Source organism: Somniosus microcephalus, chromosome 5 (genome assembly GCF_052327205.1).
Source record: "Somniosus microcephalus isolate GS21.2 chromosome 5, FLI_Smic_1.0, whole genome shotgun sequence".
In the NCBI taxonomy this organism is placed as follows: domain Eukaryota; kingdom Metazoa; phylum Chordata; class Chondrichthyes; order Squaliformes; family Somniosidae; genus Somniosus; species Somniosus microcephalus.
This window is the reverse complement of record NC_140991.1, coordinates 268,995,407-269,019,030: the sequence shown is the minus strand read 5'-3', so window position 1 is coordinate 269,019,030 and position 23,624 is coordinate 268,995,407. Positions and strand designations below refer to the sequence as shown.

Genomic DNA, 23,624 nt, shown 5'->3' with positions numbered 1-23,624 from the left:
CACTTCGATTAACTGTATTTCTGCATGTTAAGTTAATAACTTTAACTGAAACACTCCGTTTAAACACCGACTAATTGGCACTGGTCTGGACATCACGACATGTCCGTCACAGTTGCTACCACCTTCTAAACTGGTGACTATAAGGGATTTGGACCCAATGAGTTTTATTCGATCTGGAGTGTGATAAGACAATGGAGGGGATTCACGGGAAGAACAGCCTCAGTAATGCCGCCATTATGTGTGCTGAAGCGGCGGAGTCTAACATAAAATCCTTAGGTATCCCAAATTATAGAAACCGAATGGACATTCATATCCCTCAAATGGGGCTTTTGCACCCTAGTTTGGAGTTGGTAAATGCTGCTTTGAAAGGAAATCAATATTTTTGCAACAGTTTTGCAATTGGATGTAGTGAATTGTGTGTGTTTACTTAAATGGCTTTAGCAGTTACATAGGATTTACAGCATAGAAACAGGCCATTCTGCCCAGCCGTTGTTTATGCTCCACACGAGCCTCCTCCCATTCTATTTACTTCATCTCACCCTATCAATATATCCCTCTATTCCTTTCTCCCTTGTGTACTTATCTAGTTTCCCCTTAAATGGTGTATAAACTCAAAATTGGCAATTTAAGTGGGGCACCGTTCGATATAATGTGGGCATTCTGCAGTTGTGTGATTACAGTCTGATGGGCTCCTCACACTCTTGGTAGTGCACAGAAACCTCTCAGTTTAGCATTAGAAACTGTGGCTCCCGGATACAAGTAGCCGCTTCTGCAACTAGGAGTCCTGTTTTAATTGATCACCGATATATTGCGTTGCTAAGGGATCTGTGGGCCCTCGCCCACTCACGGAAGCTGGAAACCTTTCCTTTCAAATCGGTATTTACCAATTGCAAACTCCAAACTAGAGCGTGCAGATCTTTATACTTCGGAAAATCTTTTAAAAGTTATGAAAGCACCAAGGGCGAGCAAGCCGGCGGAAGTATTTGGAGAAATCTGTGACCAGGGATCTGTGTAAGGCGGTTCACCACCTTCTCAAGGACAACTAGGGATGGACAATAAATGCTGGCCATGCCAGTGACGCCCACATCCCATAAGCGAATTTAAAAAAAGGCGTGGGGTGGGGGTGTGAGAGCGCCCCAGGCGGACAGACCCCTGCTGTGCATCACTGCAGCCAGTACTGGATCAGGCTGCCACTTGGCGCAGTCCGGCTTAGAAAGCCTTGTGATTGTTTGCTTTCATTAGTAAAACACCATGTCAAACCTCTAATTGCTTTCAATTAGTATCTTGCTGCAATCGCCCATACTTGTTTGTGTTGGCTGTGCTGTTTATTTGTTGACTGTCATTCTTATTTTAATAGTCCCAATGTGCCGAGTAGAATGGTACTCGGTATGGTTGTCAGGAACCCTGGTTTCAGATGGCGACCGTGTTCTCCTTAATTCACTGTCCAATTTATTGCCCTTTGGAAATATAACAAATGGAAAGTAGATTGGCCCCGCCTGAGCTTGTGCTTTTAACTGTATGCGCCTCCAAGGGTTTGTACAACTTTTGTTGAGATATATTAAGTGAGATAAAACGATGTTACCGTACTCCAGGAGCGAAAGGAGAATTAGCACTTGTGATGGCACGAGATTGGTCATTGCTTCTCTCCCTTATATGTTCTCTCTTGTGCACCCCGATTTCCTTCGCTCCACCATTGGCGGCCCCGCCTCGGCTCTAGAATTCCCTCGCTAAACCTCTACTCTCTACTTCTCCCTCCTCCTTTAAGGTGCTCCTTAAAACCCACCCCTTTGAGCAAGCTTTTGGTCACCTTTTTTTAAAATTCGTTTTATGGGATGTGGGCGTCGCTGGCAAGGCCAGCATGTATTGCCCATCCCTAAGTGCCCTTGAGAAGGTAGTGGTGAGCCGCCTTCTTGAACCGTTGCCATCCACGTGGTGAAGGTACTCCCACTGTCCAAATATCTCTGTATGTGGCTCCTGTGAAGCACCTCGGGATGTTTTCTCTATATTAAAGGGACTATATAATGGCAAGTTGTTGTTGTTGCTACATTGCATTCTTCTCCATACAGGATTAAAGTGAGAAAAGCGGCATGTCCTTTAGCACAGGAAGAAAACTTTTATTTATGCAGCACCTTTCACGTTCTCGGGATGCCTCAAAACACTTCCCAATGAGTATTGTTTTGTAGCCAGTTTGCGGATGGCAAGGCCCAGCAGACGCTAATGAGATCAATGACATGTTCACCTGTTTTAAGAACACAAGAAATAGGAGCAGGAGCAGGCCATACTACCCATCGAGCCTGCGCCACCATTCAATAAGATCATGGCTGAACTTCTACCTCATCTCCACTTTCCCGCCCTGTCCCCATATCCCTTGATTCCCTTCATGCCCAAAAATCTATCAGCTCGGTCTTCAATAAACTCATCGACTGATAATTCCAAAGAATAACAATCCTCTGAGTGAAGAAATTCCTCCTCACCCCAGTCCTAAATGGCCGACCCCTTATCCTGAGACTATGCCCCCCCAGTTCTAGACTCTCCAGCTACGGGAAACACCTCTCAGCATCTACCCTGTCAAGCCCTCTAAGAATTTCATACATTTCAATGAGGTCATCTCTCATTTTTCTAAACTCGAATATGGGCCCATTATACTCAATCTCTCTTCATAGGACCAAGGACAGCATACTTTGCCCCAAGACCAGCTACTTCCAACTCCATAACATCACCCATCTCTGCTCTGCCTCAGCCCATCTGCTCTTGAAACCTTCATCCATGCCTCTGTTATATTTACGCTTGACTGTTCCAATGTTCTCCTGGTCAGCCTCCCAACTAGCGCCCTCCATAAACTTGAGCTCATCTAAAACTCTGCTGTCGAGATCCTCACTCACACCAAGTCCCGTTCATCCATTGATCCTATGCACCTAACTCACACCAAGTCCCATTCATCCATTGATCCTATGCACCTAATTCGCACCAAGTCCCATTCATCCATTGATCCTATGCACCTAACTCGCACCAAGTCCCATTCATCCATTGATCCTATGCACCTAACTCGCACCAAGTCCCATTCATCCATTGATCCTATGCACCTAACTCGCACCAAGTCCCATTCATCCATTGATCCTATGCACCTAACTCGCACCAAGTCCCATTCATCCATTGATCCTATGCACCTAACTCGCACCAAGTCCCATTCATCCATTGATCCTATGCACCTAACTCGCACCAAGTCCCATTCATCCATTGATCCTATGCACCTAACTCACACCAAGTCCCATTCATCCATTGATCCTATGCACATTGACCAACATTGGCTCCCAGCCTGCTAACACCTTGATTTTAAAATTCTCATCCTTATTTACGCATCCCTCCATGGCCTCGCCCCTCCCTATCTCTGTAATCTCCTCCAGCCCTACAACCCTCAGGCATCTCTGCGCTCCTCTGACTCTGGCCTCTTGCGTATCCCCAATTTCATTCGCCCCACCATTGCCGGTAGTGTCTAAGCTCTAGACTTCCCTCCCTAAACATCTTCACCTCTTTACCTCTCTCTTCTCCTTTAAGTTGCTCCTTAAAACCTACCTCTTTGAGCCCAACTGGTCTATGCCAGTGTTTATGCTCCACAGGAGCCTCCTCCAACCCTATTTCATCTAACCCTATCTACATATCCTTCTATACCTTTCTCCCTCATGTGCGTATCTAGGTTCCCCTTAAATGCATTTGTACTGTTAAATTAAAAATACTGTAATAATCATTCAATTTAGGTTATAGACCCGGGTTTTACTTTCGCTACTGTTCCACCACCCAACCTTTTTATGAGACCCAACAAGGTGGGGCCCACAATTTCGGTTTATTTTGTGGCTAATGATCTTATTACGTGTAGTACATGTCTCAGTGCACGTTGGCTGTGTGCAGTCACTTCCGGCATAAGAAAGTCCTCAAGTCTTTTGGAGCCGATATCTAAGGATAGGAACCAGTTATTGCTGTCTTGCTGGAGCGCTCGTTTTCATCCTTCAGTCGCGTACCAGGTTGTATAATGATCCGTGGCGCGTTAAGCGAGATTGGCAATGCAAGCTTTCGATCTGATCGTTTTAAAGCCACCACATATATTCTCCCAAATCTACATTCCTGTTTGTGTTACAGGTTTGGACCCATCCAACCCAGAGACCGTTTCTGAGTTCTGCTGATCTCTGTTAAGCCTGTTGAGTTCGGGGGGAGGGGGTGGGTGGTCGCTCGTCGATTGATTTTGAGTTCGCAGGTGGTAATGAAGAAAGATCCGTTTTAAACAGTCTAATTGCACGTCTCCAGTTCAGGCTATTTAGTCAGAAAGTGGCACATGACTCGTGACTATTAGCGTTATCGTGGATTTATTAACAATCTATGGTGAATGTGACAATTTCTGTAACCCATTAATTTAAGCAATCGGTTTTAAACGGCACACAACAGCTCCTCAACACGGCGGCGCGCAGTTTCCAATTAAAAAGCAAATTTGCAGAAATGTAAGGAGATACGCTCATATCAAGTAAGCCCTGCGATAAAGCTCCCACACGAAGATCAGAGCCAGGGTTACATAAGAGATAAAAATAGAAACTGCTGGAAATACTCCGCAGATCAGGCAGCGTCTGTGGAGAGAGAAACAGAGTTAACGTTTCAGGTCAATAACCTTTCGTCAGAACTGAGGCAAGAGAGAAACGCGATACAAACTCTTATTAAAAATCTACTTATATTCTGCATATCACATTTGATGACTATTAATCTTACATATATACAATTCGATTTTTATCAGCTAGCAAATGAGCTTGCATTGATTCCCGTAACCAATGTGTTAGTTCTGTGGCTACGCTAGCATTTCGCTGTTTGGCACCATAGGAACGATTCGTTCCTTACATCAGGTATTAAGTGTATCAGTCTGTAGGAGTTCATCTGCAAAAGCAAACATCTGGATTCTGGATTCTGGGTAAACAGAACCTTGTAAAAATGCCGACTAAATAGCTTTATCACTGGGAGCGAGTCCGCAGAAAAACATCTGCACTCCAGAGCCCTTGGTGTGTTAAAAAAAACTTAAGGTTTCTCGATTAAATATTCGCACTTTGCACGCTTACATTAACTCTCTGTGTTAACTTTTGGTAACCGTCTTGCTAGAAACCAAACTGAGAATTATTTTTATTAAAATGATGACCCAGCGCATTGGCGCGTGCCTCCGTTTTAATTACAAATCATTTCTTGTTGGCGTACATTTTTCTACAATCTTTTGTTCTTTGGTCCTTGATCATTTTCTGTTCTGGTAGATTGGTGTATATCTGTTACACTGCTATGAAAAGACATGAGGCTGGAGCACAGCGCCCAGTGTTATAAGCGTTAACAGTCACCAAATAACCCATTTGGTCACACCCGCGCCCCGCCCCCTTAGAATCAGGAGGCCATTCGGTCCATCGTGTTTGTGCCGGCTCTTTGAAAGAGCTATTCAATTAGTCCCACCTTTCCCCATAGCCTTGCAAATCTTTCGCTTTCAAGTATTTATCCAATTCCCTTTTGAAAGTTACTATTGAATCTGCTTCCACCACCCGTTCAGGCAGTGCATCCCAGGTCACAACAACGCGCTGCGTTAAAAAAAAATCCTTATCTCTCCTCTGGTTCTTTTGCCAATTGTACTAAATCTGTGCCCTCTGTTTACCAACTCTCTTGCTTTATTTACTCTTTATAAACATAGGAACATGAGTTGGCCATTCAGCCCCTAGAGCCTGTTCTGCCATTCAATTAGATCATGGTTGATCTGGATCCTAACTCAACTTACCCACCTTGGTTCCATATCCCTTAATACCCTTGCCCAACAAACATTTACCAATCTCAGTTTTGACATTTTCAATTGACCTAGCTTCAACAGCATTTTGGGGGAGAGTTTTCCAGATTTCCACAACCCTTTTAGTAAATCAAGGGAGGGGTGGAGGTGCCTGTGTTACCTTTAGAGTCTATGGCCTAGAAATTCAGTTGGCTGTGCCAGCCGTTAGCGCCTTAGGAGGAGTAGATCTCGAGCGCTAGGCGCTTAGCGCCCGGGCGCAGCGCGATCTGCGCCTCACCCCAACTTCAGTAGACATTTAGCGCCGGCGCAAAGTCATTGCGCGCGCTCATCTGCGCGCGCAGATCATGACGTCATTTTGTCGTGCCCTTTGTGCGCCCGGAACTGGAACTTCACTCGCGCCGCCCCATTGTGCGCCTGGCGGCCCAAACGACTGTGAAGTGGAATGGTACACAGCCGAGGCGGGCCGCAGGGAGCGCAAATTAAAGGGCACTCCTGCAGTAGAAAAGGCAGCCGTTTTGCAACACTCTTTCTTTGGGAGGAGGAGGAGGAGGAGGAAGAAGAAGACCGGTACCACATAACAAACTGATGGAGAGAAGCCCTCCCCAAAAACACAAATACACTAGTCTCGGCCTTTCAAAAAAACAAATCCACCCTCCCCCTTTAAGAGCTCACCGGAGCCAGAGTGTCTGCCGGCAATCAGCTCGCCGCACCTGCCCTGCGCCCAACTTCCGGTGTTAGTGCCCCGGGCTGCCGGCTTAGCGCCTAATGATAGTCGTGCATCGCCTGTTTTAGCGCAGCAGCAACCTCTTAGGGCGATGCAACTGAATATCGGCGAAGGGGGCTCGACTTTGCGCCGGGCGCAAACTTTAGTGGCCGCCCGACTTTACCGCCCCAAAAGTGGCTATACTGAATTTCTAGGCCTATGGGTTTCAGATTGACGATGCGGCGCCGGCAACAGAATTTCATTTATACAGAGACAATATATATATATACTACTGGGACATATATACAGTATATATGCTCATTGTATGTAAAAGGTGTGGTGACTTTGGGAACCGTGCTTTCTGACATCGCCCCTGAATGGCCAGGTTATGCCGTCTTGTTCTGCACTCCCCCCAGCAGCGGAAATAGTTTATCGCTATCTACCCGATCAAATCCAGTAATCATCTCAAACACCTCTTCACCCCTTCTATATGTACAAGTACCATTATCCTGGCAGTTCAACAGCTAATAAACAGGCTTCCATAGTACCAAAGCCCATTACGGCGGAAAATATATTTTTTAAAACATTATTATTGCGAGGGATAAATCATTCTGGATGAAATATGGAGTCACTTTGGTTCTTGTTCACGACTGATGCACTTCCAACAGTAGACGGTTGGATGGGTCTAAATTGTGAATGTGAGAATATACAATATCCATGAAAATCCGTATCTCTTGCAATAGCAGAAGGCAAGAAAACTCAACGTGGATCCGTGCCCTTTGGAAGGGTTAAGCAATTTCCACGCAGACGTTTTATGACACAGCCGTTATAGTTAATGAGAATTTCGTGCCTCCGACGGGCACGGGGTGACCCGTATAATCTGCCCTATTCAGATTTCACTGCCATTAAAGAAGCGTGAAACAGTCAGCGGCACAAATCCTACTGCATATGGCACTATGAAAATTTAGCAGACCTCATTTTCCCCTTTTTGTAAATCAAGGGTGGGGTGGAGGTGCTTCAGCGTCCACGGGTTTCAGATTGACCATGCAGCGCCGGCAACAGAATTTCATTTCTACAGAGACATATATAATAATATATCTACTGGGACATATATATATAGTATATATATGCTCATTGTATGTAAAAGTGTGGTGACTTTGGGAACCGTGTCCTAATCGTTCTTCCAATAATCGACCGTTTAAATACAGAAGATTTTATTTCATTTATTGCATGGGGTGTTCAACTGACTGTGCAATAAATATGTTAACGAGCATCACAGAGACTGTCTATGTCTCCAGTGGTTTGAGACATATTGCGGTTCTGCTAGCTCTAACCTCCAGACTGTCTTTCAGAGAATGTCCACACCGTCAAATAATAATGTTAAAAGTGCGATATCAGCAGCTTTCTTATTGCCAGCTTCTTAGCAGAGCTCTGCTGTTTAGAATGAGTACAGATTTCGGGATGTTGCCGTTTCTGACGATGGTACAATATGGACGCATGGTTGCCGTTTGGAAAAGGTTCAAAGACATTTAAAAACGCGTTTCGTCCTCCTCAAAATCTCATCACTCGGCAAAGTGAGAGGACGCGGTTCCCTTGGACATCCGGGGTCTGTACCGTTCAGCTTGCCAGCTAAGATGGGCTGGGAGCCTCCCACTTCGACCTGTGTGTGGGAGGTCAGGAACCAGAGATCATCAGTCCTGCAGACAGTTCGTGAACAGACTTGTACGAAAAAAAAACCACTTAACGAAAAAACGATCATCATCAACTAATAACATGTGTCAATACTTAGCAGATTTTTTTAAAGTTCTCGAACTGCATGGAGGTGGAATACAGTAACTTAAAAAAAAACACAAGCAGTGCCGGCAGCATTTGATCAAATATATTGGGTTGTATTTATACATTAATTTTTACAAAATGACAAGGCAGAATATTAGTCTCGAAAAAGTAACAAATCTGGTTAAACGCTACAACGCTCCTGTTCCTTTAAGCACGATTGTGTTCCGTAATTACAACAACAACTTGCATTTATATAACGCCTTTAATGTAGTAAAACGTTCCAAAGAGCGTCACAGGAGCGATTATCAAATAAAATTTGACATCGAGCCACATAAAGAGATATTAGGACAGGTGACCAATAGCATGGTCAAAGAGGTAAATTTTAAAGAGCCAAGATGTTTCGGGAGGAAATTCCAGAGTTTAGGGCCCAGGCAGCTAAAGGCACGTCGCAAGCGGTGGAGTGATGAGAATCGGGGATGTGCAAAAGGCCAGAATTGGAGGAGTGCAGAGATCTCGGAGGATTATAGGGCTGGAGGAGATTACAAATATAGGGGTTGGGGGGCGAAGCCATGGAGGGATTTGTAAAAATGGAAGAGAATTTTAAAATCAAGGCATTGTTGGATCAGGAGCCAATGTAGGTCGGCAAGCACAGGGATAATGGGTGAACAGGACTTAGTACGAGTTAGGATACAGGCAGCAGAGTTTGGGATGACCTCATGTTTATGGAGGGTGCAAGGTGGGAGACCTAGGAGAGTATTGAAATAGTCAGGTCTAGAGAAAACAAAGGCATGGATGAGGGTTTCAGCAGCAAATGATCTGAGGCAGGGTTGGAGACGGGCAATGTTGTGGAGGTGGAAGTAGGCGGTCTTGGTGATGGAGAGGATATGGGGTTGGAAGTTTAGCTCAGGGTCAAATAGGACAATAACATGCAAACGGTCTGTTTCAGGCTCAGACTGTGGCCAGGGAGAGGGCTATGGAACAGGATTTATGGTGTGGAGTAAAGCCAATGGCTTCAGTCTTCCCAATAATTAACTAGTGGAAATTTCTGCTCAACCAATACTGGATGTCGACAAGCAGCGTGACTAATCAAAGGTATTGAAGGGTCAAGAGAGGTGGTCTGACATCGTGTTTTCAGATGATATTGCCAAGTGGTAGCATGGATGAGAAACGGAGGGGGGGGGGGGGAGGCAAGGATAGATCATTGGGGGACTCCAAATATAATGGTGCAGAGTGGGAAGTAAAGCCATTGTAGGGTCTCTGGCTATGACTGAATAGATAGAAATGGAACCAGGCGAGGGCCGTCCCACCGAGCTGGGCAACAGAGGAGAGGTGTTGGAGGAGGATGATGTGTCAACCATGTCAAAGGCTGCAGACAGGTTGCAAAGGATGAGGAGGGATAATTTACCAGGTCACACTCACATAGGGTGTAATTTGTGACTTTGATAAGGGCCGTTTCAGAGCTCTGGCAGGAGTGGAAACCTGCTTGGAGGGGTTCAAAGATGGAGTTGCGGGAAAAATGGGCACAGATTTGGTATAAGCCTTATATGAAATATATTGCTAAAAATTGAATGTAAGCTTTGCACAGCTGATATGTCTGTAGAAGATTAATAAAAACACAGACCGTCTTTAACGGTGTGAGTAATAGTCATCAAGCACTCCGGCTTGTTGACAAATATTTCCAAAACTGTCGACGAACAGCTCTTAAAAGATGTGTGTCATCTTTTTATGTATGAGTGATGTGATAGCTTTCTATCTCAAACAAACAAACCATTCGGACTCAGAACCCTCACAATTTGTAAATTAAACGTGTCCCATTTTAACACATCACTCCCATCGCCAAACGCCGCAGAGACATCGCTGGGAAAGAACAAAGTGCTGGGTTGTTTTTGGGGAGGGGAAGAGAGATTGCACTTCTATCCGCCATGATCTAGGAAGACGAGCAAAGTAATAAAAGTGAGACAAATCCACCCATTTGCCGAGCCTGTGCGAAAATTGCACAAAGAAAACCATTCCCTTAAAAGCCATTTCCTGACAGACCCTGAGACAGACCGAAATGGACTAATGACAGGCACCAAGACAACCAGAAGATTTGACATGCGCAGATCGAAGCTGTGAGGAAAAGTGTCCGATTTTAAAAGGGACATTCTGCATTAAAGTTGTATGTGTGTTGGACAGACTTTTATGAATGGTCTCACCTGCCCTTATCTGCTTCCTTAAATCCTCTGCTGAATGCTTGCCGACAGCAATAATACTGTATGTATACCGTGTTGTAAAACTTCAAAGGACACTGATTAATGCATGATTCACGGAAGAACTATTGCGTTTAGGTTACGCTGGGTCATTTTTAGTTTACTGCTTTTGAAGTCGGGCCATTTTATTCATGAAGCTAGAATCAATATCTAGCATTTTACTGTGTATGTATGGAGGAGACAGTGTGTATTGAGTCATGAACCCCCACTTTCATTTAACCCTAAGAATGCATTCAAACCTGCCATTTCTGACATCCTAGCTGTACAGATATGGCTTTCACTTGTTAACGTTAACCCCTACAAAAGACTGCAAGTTTTCTTAACCCTAAACCTAAACAAGACCTAACCCTAAACCTAAAGACTACAGCTTCTCCTATCGCTAAACCTAAACAAGAACGAATCATAAATCTAAACAGGACCTAAGCCTAACCATAAACAAAACCTAACCCTAAAGTTAAAGACTGCAGTTTCTCCTAACATAAACCTAAACAAGACTGAACCCTAAACCAGACTGCAGCTTCACCTAACCCTAAACCTAAACAAGACCTAATCCCAAACCTAAACCAGACTGCAGCTTCACCTAACCCTAAACCTAAACAAGATCTAATCCCAATCCTAAACCAGACTGCAGCTTCACCTAACCCTAAACCTAAACAAGACCTAATCCCAATCCCAAACCAGACTGCAGGTTCTACTAACCTGAAACAAAACCTAGCCCTAAACCTAAACAAGTTCTAACCCTAAGCCAGACTGCAGCTTCTACTAACCCGAAACAAAACTTAGCCCTAAACCTAAACAAGACCTAACCCTAAACCAGACTGCAGCTTCTACTAACCTGAACAAGACCTAACCATAAACCCAAACACCTAACCCTAAGCCTAAACAAACCTGTAGCTTCAACTAACCCTGAAAAAGACTGAACCCTAAACCTAAACAAACCTGCAGCTTCGAACGCTAAACAAGACTACGGCTTCTATTAACCCTGAACAAGACATAACCCTAAACCTGAACAAGGCTACAGCTTCTGCTAATTCTAAGATTAAATAATATCTGCTCTGACAACCCTATCCATAAAACAAGACATAAAAACAAAACTAGCTCCTGCCAATTCCAAAGGAAATTCGATTTCCCCCAATTCTTCCATTAAACAATGTCGCGGGGAAGGTTCGTTATTTTGATTGCGCCTCTAACCGCACTGAAGTGTTATTTTAAAAAAAAGTTATGTCTAAGCCTTGGGCTCAAATGTGCTGTATTGCTGAAATTTGAATATTTTCTATGACGTGTGTCTTTAAAGTGCATAAAATGACGGCATTGTGCTGCACAAAACTCCCGATAAAGCATGCAAACGGCGATTTTAGCATCTGATATTTAGGAATATTTTTGTGAGGAGTGGGTTTAGTTCACCTTATTTCACAATTAGGCTATTTAATTTGCAGTTTGCCAAAATTCTGAGATTCTCATTCGCTACCCTACTGCACAAAGCAGGCCTGTGGTTTCTGCTACCTCCAGCCGTATCTAAAGGAGGTTTTCATTTCTGCTTCTTTTACCCCTCAGAGAAGGCTGCAGTTTCAGCAATCCTTCCCCTTAATGGAAAGGTTAACTGCAAAACAACAGTTGTGACAATACCCACATGTTTATATTTTATTAAAATGTCCTTATTCTTTAGCTAAATCTCTGGTGTGGGTGGTGTCACTGATTTACAGGCCTTTTGTGATTTTAACATTGCAAGTCACACTCCAGATAATTCGAGTCTCTTTGTCCACACAATTCATTTGAGTGCAACCAAGGACACAGCCCCAGCACCGAAAAGTGGTCGCCATCTTTTATTAACCGGTACAATGACTTAAAAGCTATTCGGATTTTTTTCTCCTTCCTGGTAATTTATGATTAGCAAATGAAAGTGTTCTTCCAAATGTTTCTTCAGTCCCTTTGAAACCTCGCAAGTCCTGTAGAAAGGGGGGAGGAGCCCCTCTACTAAAAAGCTTATTTCACAAATTCAAATAGAGCCAACATGACTGCTTTATAGCTGATCCATATGGGTCTGCCTCAGCAATACTGGCTAGTTGACTCTGTGCCATGTCACTAAAGGTCTGAGCTATAACTGTGCCATGTACCATTTTAGGTCAAAAAATCTCTTTATCAAAATGTAACGTAACAGCTCCAGAACAATATCAGTGTTTTTTCTTTTGGTTGTAGTTTATACGTTGTTAAAACTTTTATTTTAATAATCTTGGACTGGCGGCGTGTTTCCTAAATACGTTTTGAAATGGGAGTCAAAAAAGGAGACTGCTCGCCTTTGCTGTTCCCAAAGCAGGAATAAAGTGCCTGGTCCGCTTGTCTCTGTGGTACCCCTCCCCCTTCCCATAGCATTAATTCACCAACTGCTGCCTGCTGTGGGTAGAATGGTTTGGCTCAAAAGGTTTTAACATTTGTGTAGAAGACCCCCTGACATCCAATTGTTAAGGGGTGTGCAGACTCTTTGTAATGGATTGTGCGGGGGAAGGAGAGGAGAGGAGTTGGCTTTGCCTGCTTTGGGGGGAAGGGTTTATAGAAACTCATGTTGTGTTGAAACAAATATATCCTCATATATGTTTAAGATGTTGAGGAGCATCAACAACTGTTAAATCATGTTTGCCAACGATTAATTTTTAAAAATTACAAAGCAAAATATTTGGCTGGCCAGCAAAAGATTATGAATATAAAAAGAACATGCTGTTAAAATGCTAAAGCAGTTATTTGTGTTCGCGTTAATATGTTACAGGCCACAGAAAACCTGCCGGCCTCCGTAATCCTAACTATATTGTGAAGCTTTGTGAACAGCCCTATATCCAGTTGCAGTGCACAGACCACACGTTGTTCAGGCTGCATTACCTCTTTCTGGTCCAGACTATACAATCTCCCCTCCCCCACCCACCTCCTCCGCCCGTCTCATCGCGGGCTTCCTGGGAAAATCAGGCAGCATTCATACTGAAGTGAGTATTTAAATTACAGGATTTGAAAACCTCCGGATGGGAAGCTAACCCCGAATGCCTCCAACTGAACTCCCGTCTTGAATCTTTTAACTGCTTGGCTTCCCGTCTGTTTCGAGAGCAAAGGGAGAATTGCGTTTGGACTCGGAAACGGAAAGTAGATTATGTGAGTGAGACGTGGCGGGCACTTTTTTTTTAAAGAAAAAGCCTTTCCTGAAAGATTGTTTATGAGCCCACGTTTTGTATATTTCTGATGGAACGTCTCCTGGTTAAGAATCCGGGCTTTGATTTTAACATCCCATTTCAAACGACCCTTCTCTATGCCACAAGAGTTAAAGACATGACTCAGACAACATAGAGAGATGCGTGGCTTGTTTATTTCGAAATTGACAAGAATAAAGTAAAAATTAACATTTTTACTGACTTTTTGCCCCCCTCACACACACATAAACATACACAGTGCTTCCGCTTTGGGCTCTTGGAACCTTTTTTTTTGCTAGCTCGTAATTCTTAGTGTTTGGAATGATTTTAGAATGTTTTTTAGTCACGTTTGGTGCGTGTACACGTTTAGTGTACGTAGATGATTGTAGCAGATTGGCGTTTTTTCTCCTTCCCCCGTTCTCCTTTGCAGTAAAACAGGGACGCAGTGGTTAGGGTTCAGTTCCAGCTGATTTTATTTCCTTCTCTCTCTCTCAAAAAACTATTTACAAGAGTATATCAACAATCTGACAGGCAGTGACTTGACACGATTAGCTGGCATGACTTTTAAAAAAAGAAAAAAGTTATGTTGAGGCATGATCATCTGACAGACTATACACAGCATATTGCACAGGATGGATGAAAATAAAAAAAGTTAAAATAAAAGATTTAAAAAACTAACAATCGGACAGCTACCAAGATTTTGGTTTTCGCGGTTGCTGCCTTTAGTGCCTGTCACGGTAGTTTTGGACACATACAAGTAACACACAGTCTCGTGGTTTATCTAATACAGATTTAAATGTACAAAGGCGTTCACGCTTCTCTCCCAACCCCCTCCCCCATCAAAAACCCCCTACAACAGCTAAACCTGATTTCGGAACTATATATGCTAGCTTCATGCCAAAACAATATATTTAGCCGACAAGTTATAAGAATTAATAATTATTATTATTACAGAATGAGAAACGCAGCATTGTGCCGCGAACTCAAATATTCGCTATCCAGTGGTTGAGCGCCATTTAAGGAGCGCCACATAAATGGTGTGAAGGTGCAGCGTCCCTTTTCTTTGCGTTGGTGCTCAACTTCAGAAGGATCGAAATAATTACAAAATCCCGGTTGCCTACTCCCCTTACATTTCGCTAATATTTATATATACGTGGAAGATGACTGCAGCCATTAACAATTTTAAAAGGAAGTTTTAACCGTCATCTGTTTCTGGGTACAAGTGTCCAATGGTTTTCCATGTTTAAATACTATCGAGTAGACAGATCATAAGAGGCTACAGTGGATAGGAAGGGACGTTGTGGGTTTTGACATCTGTTGAAATACAACCCCGAAGCCAACGTAAAGGTAACTGCAACCTTAAATTACAAAACCTGCAGATTGAAGTGTGTAAACATGTGGAATTAAAAAAAAAGAGGCAACGCTGTGACATCCGCCTCTTTGTTCATTATCAGGAAATCCAAACAGCGATAAACACCGATTAACACCCCCTTTATATTTTTTACAAAAATACACTGAGAAAATAATCAAACGTCTCATCTTTCTGTCTTTTTTTTAAAAGTGTCAAAGTCTACATTTAAATATAAAATTAAAAGTTTAATTCTAGCCCTTCAGTGAAGGAGACAAAACGGTGCAGGTAATTAACAGGCCTACGAAAAAAATGTCAAAATGTTTGGCCAGTATAAATACATCCATATAAAATGGTTTCTGATTACATTTACAAGGGAAACAAAACAATACGAGGATGAAACATCGGTGACAATAAGTTCATGTTTGTTGTAAAATTTGTGGAACATGAAACTTTTGAGGAATTTTGGTCCAGAAAATAGAGTCCAGCAGAGATTTGAGTTGCGTTAGTGATGAGGGGGAAAGAGCTGGTGACTTGGTAGGAATCATACAGAGCGCCATCTATCTGGTTTGACTCGCCCTAACACTACTAACTGTTCAAGTCTGTACAGAATCTGGAAAGATACAGTACAACATGCTATGAACCCAGCGAAATACAATAACCCAACGCCACCATTCTTCTCATGAAATACTCTCTTCGCGTGTAGATCTCACGACTTCGCGCGCGTGTCTGTACCAATATAATTTGATTTGGCGATTTCATTTCATTTCATTCCACGGCTTTAAACGTCCAGTCTTAATACAAAGCCCGCGTTCTCTCCGTACGTGCAAATCAATTTCAGGTTTTCCTTTTCAGTCCAGACTTCAATCCAGATTTCAATGGAATCTCAGTCGCTCCTAAAACACGTCGGCACATTTGTTTGTTTTTTGCTGAAGACTTGCGATCAGATATTAGGATCACGCAAACTTACAGCACTTGGATCACAATTGTTTTAATTCACGATCCCTTTTCTTCCCTCCAAGATAAAACAGCAACAGTCCGTTTCTTTCACTTGTCGCTTTTTAATACGTGAACACTAGGTTTGAAATACTTGACTCCAGCCAGTCCCCTGAAATCATTTCGCTCACCTCTGGCGTGCAGTAATCTGGGAACTCAAAGTGAGACGCGGACTCCTGCTCAAAATTAAACTCCAGATCTCTGTCCAGAGACGAACTCAAGTTGCCCAGCGTCATGCTCTCGAAAGTGGGGCTGGAACTAAGGTCCATGAGGTCGTCCTCAAACTCTTCGTCGGAAGACGAGGCCAGAGACGAAGAAGAGCAGGAGTGAGACGTGGAGGGGGTCGGCGAGATCGATCGCAAATTGCCAGGGTGTTTGCGTTGGTCTACGGGCGAATCTGGGACCCTCACCCCTGTCCCGCTTGCCAGATCTTCATAGAAACTGACCGGGTCGCTGGGTTCGGCTGAAGAGCTGAGGGTCGGGCTGGCTGGCACGGCGGCTGGAGAGGTAGTGCCCTGGCCCCCGAACGACCGCCTCTCTTTTAGTTTCTTATCTACAAGGTGTTTGGAAGCGGGGCTCGTCCGCGCTTTGTAAATCGAGTGTTGGTTGGTAGTGTTTGTGTTAGTAGTGGTGCCCGACTGCGGATGCTGGTGAGTGATCGGAGACTTGGTGAGCGTACCCAAGATGATCTTGTGCGTTTTGCTGGGTTTGCTAATGCTACTATTGCTGCTACTGCTCTTTTTAGCCGAGGGTTTAGTGTTGATCTTTTCGCTTTTCTCTCCGGGTTTGCTGCTTGCACTTTTTGCCTTCTTCCTCGGTCTGTATTTATAATCTGGATAGTCCGCCATGTGCTTCAGTCGCAATCTTTCGGCTTCACGGATAAAGGGGATCTTATCGCTGTCTTTCAGTAACTTCCAGCGCTTCCCCAAGCGCTTCGAGATCTCGGCGTTGTGCATGTCCGGCGACTGCTCCATGATCTTCCTCCTCTCGATCTGCGACCACACCATAAATGCGTTCATGGGTCTCTTGATGTGCCCACTGGCGGTCTTGCACCAGCTCGGCTCGTCCGTTTTCTCCCCGTCCGATGCCACGGAGTCCGCCGCGGGTGAACAAGCTATGCCCAGATCGGAAGCGCCGGAGTCGGTAGACTCTCCGGCTTGCACCGCTTCCGTGTTTTCTGCGTTGTTCGTTTGCTGCACCATGCTTTCTTTTTAAAATATATTTTTGCTCTATGGGCACTGAGGGCAAAAATAGGCTTTATACTGTAGCAGTTTGGTTAGCTTGTACTTTTTTCTGTTATTGCAGAAGCTGCTATGCTTTAAAAGAGCTGCTCCTCGCGTTCGCAGAAAAGAACCTAGTTTCTTGTATAAAATGTGTATATACTTTGGCACAACCTTCCCGCTCTGACCATGCGGGAAGACTGTGTTATATAAAAAACTTGTGTCTGCTGCTTAAACCAGACGCGAACTCGCTTCGCCTTCTTATCCAGTCCCAGCCATTGTGACGTCGAGTTAAAGGTGTCCCTGCTCCGGCCAATCAGAGGGCGCCGTTTGCCCAGACCGCGTCTGTTTCCAACGCTTCCAGCGCCCTGCTCCGCCCCCGCGCCACCGGATTGGCTGCCAGCCGCGAGGCGCGTGCAATGAGAAGCGCCGTGGCTGACCTCATTCGAGTTTACACTACCAACTTAAAGGGGGCATGGCTGCAAATGCACTTTTTTCCCCTCCCTCCCCCCTGGCATTAAATTAAAGCTGCATTATGCCTTTTTTCTCTCCCCAAACTGGCATTTGTCCGTCCCACTGACTCAGACACGAATCACCACGAAGCTGGATCTTTTCTTGTGCTCTAACACGCACTCTGTTCCCTATCTGTGTGGTGTCTCTCTCTCTCTCACACACACACAAACCCTAGCAGCTAGTCGACTGATGTTAAGTTTCGCGAAATTGACACAAAACTGTGTGTCTAAATTGATATGCTGCAGTTTCACGCGAGCGAATACCAAGCACTGAAACTGATTCACAAAACACTACTGAGGAATTTTGCCTTTATGCTTGCGTCTATGTCTACCTCCTTGATATAAAAAGAGACTGCGAGAGCCCGTTCCTGCGCTCTTTTACAATATTCATTTCAGCAATTCAGTACATTATTATATGACCTAAACAAATGAAACTTGTTAAACGCCGTTGGGTTAGATATTTGTAGTTTTTTTTCCATTTCCACCCGGACTGGAGAAGTGGATAAACGCTCGCAGTAACGTAAGAAGCACATCAAGTGGGCTGGGCATGGTAAAAGAGGCGCGTCAAATACATTGGGGTGACGACCACCTTTTACCGTATTGACAGTTGTAGGACGGAAAGCAAGGTACTCGATGTGCAAATAGGTTCGCCTAAACCGAAAGACGAAAAGTGTTATAGGAATAGCACAATGTTGACACAAACAGAATGTTTTATAGCAATATCTAGAGATAATAAATGTGCCGATGTTCTTCTCCGTAGAATATACCATTAATATTTAATCCTATTGGTAGTTTCAAATTAATATCTGTCATATCCGATAAACTAATCCATATATATTAGGATTCCGATCCAAACAAAAGTCAATGATGCACATATTTAACTTGCCACAGAAGTTACTGGCATACATATGATCAGCTAAATTGCACAAGTTTTCAACCGATTTGTGTATATACATATAAAACAATTAGAATCGGTAAGGTGATATATGTAGACTGAGCACATATTCTGCCGTTGCGTTGGCGCCAACTGTTATAAGACGCTAGGTGGCGTCACTGCGCCTATATACTTAACAGGCGAGTAATTTTGAGCCCTGTTTCGGGTGGGGAAGGGAAAATAAAGTGAGCGAGCGATCCCTTTTTTGCTGTACCGTGAAACCCAAAAGACAAAAAGTGGTTTCCACTGAATTTTCCCAACTCCATGTCTTTTTTTAAACCAGCCGCTCCCTCTCACGTTAACGATGGGTGAATGCTGTGATTGGAGTTCCTGTGTTATAGTTACATTTTATCAGGCCAGCCTTGTTTGTTGTATAGTTATCCTTTAAAAAGGTGAGAGCGGGACATGTGTATGTAGCTCGATGGGCTAAGTACGAGGATTTAGAAAACGCGACGCGTCTGAGGGTTGTACGTAACAGAAAAGGTTACAATCTCCCAGTAGTATACGAAAAAGCAAAGCTACGTATCCAAACATCACCCCTCCAACAAGATTTTGGTTCCTGCAAATCCCAATCTTAACCTTAAAACAAGGTGGTCCTTTCTACCAACCTTAATACTAAGGCTGTGGTGGAAAACATTTGTTAGTATTATAATCAAGTGGATCCAATGATCCATACAGCACTGCTGAAATATAACAGGTGCATTGGGTTCAGCATTCAATCTGAAGTGGTAGGGGGTGTGTGAGAAGAGGGAGAGAGACATGATCTGGTCTCAACTGACCCACGTTGATATGTTAAACCGATATATTCGCAATATATTTATTACTCAGCTTCTCTAATGTATACATTTCACTAAAATGTGGCTAGTAACATGTTAGAACATGTTGAATGGTATCTAAAATTGAAACATAAAGTGCTGGAAGCACTCAGCAAGTCAGACAGCATTTGTGGAGAGAGGAAGGCAAGGGTTAACATCTCAGGTCTTACGACTCATCGTCAGAACCCCACAGGTCGAAAAGAGCAGAGCTTCTTCAAGGCTTTTGTTGGATGGTATCTAGTCACGGGAAATGTGGTCGACAACAAGTTGACTGCTATAGTGTGTCACATTAATCACAGGCATGTAGATCAAACAGGGTGATGCAGGAGGTGCCCGATGTGCAAGACTGATATTGGCTCCGAAAATATCAGTGCAGTTGTCGGCGATTAGGAGGAATATTTGTGAAAATTGGAGTGCATTTCACCTGTGATCGATCTTATTCTCTTCAATTCTAATATTTAATTATTACTCTTAAAGGTTATAGCGGAGAACATTGCGGCAGAGGAGTACTAGAGTATGATTACTCTGCCATTACAACTGTGATTAAAAAGACCTGGAATGAAATTTAAAAAAAGAACTTGCATTTATATAGCGCCTTTCATGTCCTCGGGACGCTTCACAGCCAATGAAGTACTTTTGAAGTGTAATCACTGTTGTAATATAGGAAAGACAGCAGCCAATTTGCGTAATGCAAGGTCCCACAAACAGCAATGTGATAATGACCTGTTTTGTGGTGATGTTGGTTGAAAAAAAGAATAGAAAGACTTGCATTTATATAGCGCCTTTCACACCCTCAGGACGTCCCAACGCGCTTTTGAAGTGTTGTCACTGTTATAGTGTAGGAAACACAGCAGCTAATTTGTGCACAGCAAGCTTAACAAGCAGCAATGTGATAATGACCAGATAATCTGAAGGATAAATATTGACCATGGGGAGAACTCCCCTGCTCTTCTTCCAAATGGCACCACGGGGCCACAGTTTAATGTCTCATCCAAAACATGGCACCTCTGACAGTGCAGCACTCCCTCAGTACTGCACTGTAGTGTCAGCCAAGATTATGTGCTCAAGACTCTGGAGTGGGACTTATGGCACCAGGGTTACACCCAATTGTATCATCAAGAACAATTTAAATTCTTCATCAAAGTTAAGGAACCCTGTCCTGGTAATTATAGGATGTTACAGCACATAATTGGACTATTATATATTATTTACATATAAATGATCTGGACTTGGGTATCGGCAGCACAATTTTGAAGTCTGTGGATGATACAAAACTTGGCAACGTAGTACTGAGCAGGATAATAGCAGACTTCAGGAGGACATAGACAAACTTGTGAAATGGGCAGACAAATGGCAGGTGCAATTTAATGTGGAAGGAACATCATGGAGAGGTAGTATAATCTAAATGGTAATATAATTTTGAGGGGGGTGAAAGAGCAGAGGGACCTTGGGGGTGCATATTCACAAATTTTAGGATGGATGCCAAGGTACAGAGGACCAATTCTGGGCACTGCACTTTAGGAAGGATGCGAAGGCCTTAGAGAGGGTGCAGAAACGATTTATGAGAATGATTCCAGGGATGAGGGACTTCAGTTACAGGGATAGACTGGAGAAGCTGGGGTTGTTCTCCTTAGAGAAGATTGAGAGGAGATTTGATAGAGGTATTCAAAATCATGAGGGGTCCAGACAGAGTAGATAGAGAGAAACTGTTCCCATTGGCGGAAGGGTCGAGAACCTGAGGACACAGATTCAAGGTGATTGGCAAAAGAACCAAAGGCGACATGAGGAAAACTTTTTTTTACGCAGCGAGTGGTTAGGATCTGGAATGCACTGCCTGAAAGGGTAGTGGAGGCAGACTCGATCATGGGTTTCAAAAGGGAATTGGATCAGTACCTGAGGAGAAAAAATGTGCAGGGCTACAGGGAAAGGATGGAGGAGTGGGACTAGCTGAAGTGCACTTGCAGAGAGCTGGCATGGGCTTGACAGGCCGAATGGCCTCCTTCTGTGCTGTAACCATTCTATGATTCTAGGAGGTTTACCAGGATGATAGCCTTCAGTTATGTGGAGAGATTGGAGAAGCTGGGAATGTTCTCCTTACAGCAGAGAAGGTTAAGAGGAGACCTAATAGAGGTATTCAAAATCATGAGTGGTTTTGGTAGAGCAAGTAGGGAGAAACTGTTTCCTCTGGGAAGTGGGTTGGTTACCAGAGGTCACAGAGTTAAAATAATTGGCAAAAGAACTAGAGGGGAAATTCGGAGATTTTTTCACACTGAAAGAGTGGTGGAAGCATATTCCATAGGAACGTTCAAAAGGCAATTGGATATGTAGTTGAATAAGACTAATTTGCAGGTTTGTGGGGGAAAAGTTTGGGCGTGGGACTAAATTGGACAACTCTTTCAACGAGCCAGCACAAGCATGACGGACCGAATGGCCTCCTTCTGTGCTGTAAGATTCTATTCCACCCACTAACGCTGTGTCCCTCTTTTACACCACCTGAAAATCGAGCCCAATCCCATTTTCCTGCTCGCATTCCATACCCTTTTCTTAAAAAAATAGACAACAGTTTGTGGCAAAACAATCCACATTCTAGTCTCTGTGCGAAGATTTTGTTAAACCTCCCCTTTAATCAGGGGATGATTCTTACTCTAAATGAAATAAATTTCAGAATACAAAACGAATCTTACATTTCGCCACCTTGCTGCGTGCCAACTCGTCTCCACCCTCCCTCCCCCCACTTCCAACAATCTACTCCAGCTGTAGCTGACCAAATTGAAGCAGATGATCTCTTTGTAAAATCCAGAGCAAAAGCACTACTCTGGACCACACACATTTCTAACTGTTTACCCAGTGGATTAAAAAAAACTGAAACCTTATTTAGGGAATTTCTACCAGGAGGCAAACACCTATATTCGATTACTCAAACATACTAATTCCAATAATATATACTTTTTACGTACCGGGGAACTGTGCTACTGAAAACTGCTCAAGGCGCAGTCGCTCATGAAAGTACAGGTTGAAAGGAACGCGTTATTGCGCTGCAGTTCAGACCCCTGAAACACCAGCAGTATTTGACACCCAAAAAGGACGAACGTTCTACTGATAAATGCGATAAAGGAGGCAATTGCGAACTCCAAATTAATGAACGACCTTAAAAATAGCTGGGTTTGGAGCTTTACTTGAAGACTCACTCAGCGCCCCCTCCTCCCCGGAGAATGTTGATCACTAACAGTGGCTTTCCCACAGACAGACAGGGCAATGACCTCCAACCAATATGACAATTAGCAGGCAAGGACCCCCCTCCCTCTGACCCGACCGAACCCCAGAGACCACGAACAAATTGATTCAACCTTAAACTCGCATCGCTTCCAGCAAAGACACAGCTATGCCAAGAAACCTAATGCATCAACGTGCTGCTTCGGCAAGCTAGGGTAATGAAACTGCAGCATGGATTCATATTACATGTATAAATGTAAACTCTGGAAAATTAAATTTAAAAAAAGACAAAAAACATTGTCTAATGAAGGATAAAATGAAATACAGCTCGCGGCTAACTTTAAAGGAAAACGTTCAAAACACCTGCTTTTACCATTATTAGATGGCAAGATCTTAAACAAATGTCAAGCAGCCAGAAATTCCAGCTATTACAGCGTAGGTGGAACAGAAGGGTTTGCACTGGAGTAGTTTAGAGTAAAAGACATGGCGAGCGCGGGACAATTATCAGATTAATCCCCGCAAGGAGGTAGTACAAATTAGAACATGGTCTGGTTAGTTAGATAGTGTTATTTAGTAATTTGCTGCTAACATTTTTGTTCGATTTATGGTTATCATAATGCCTCTGACATGTTGTATCATTTCGAAGTAAAATTGTCACGTGTAGCCGCGCATAATTGTACTTTGTAGCGATATCTGTTTATGGTGTATTACTGGGAGGGGGAACCTAAGGACTAACAAACTAATAGTTTCATAAATGCGCGTCTGTTTCCTATTGAGGAAAACAAATAATTCGTGGATTTAAGATGCGCGCAGAACAGATTTTTTCTTTGCTTGTTCAGATTCAATCCCTAAACCAATTTATGATGCCTTCTTCAAATTACCGCCGACAAAAGGACG

General features: G+C 43.6%; 1 protein-coding gene across 1 annotated transcript; it reads right to left on the bottom strand.

Moving 5' to 3' along the window:
- Positions 1-13,845: 13,845 nt before the first annotated feature.
- Positions 13,846-17,531, bottom strand: LOC147117714 (transcription factor SOX-4-like). The gene has a single exon (XM_085988930.1). The coding sequence runs from the start codon at positions 17,233-17,235 to the stop codon at positions 16,099-16,101; it is 1,137 nt and encodes a 378-aa protein (XP_085845056.1). The 5' UTR covers positions 17,236-17,531; the 3' UTR covers positions 13,846-16,098.
- Positions 17,532-23,624: the final 6,093 nt, after the last annotated feature.

Bases quoted from the DNA above. Each gene is read 5' to 3' on its own strand.
- LOC147117714 (XM_085988930.1), bottom strand. From the start codon at position 17,235: ATGGTGCAGCAAACGAACAACGCAGAAAACACGGAAGCGGTGCAAGCC.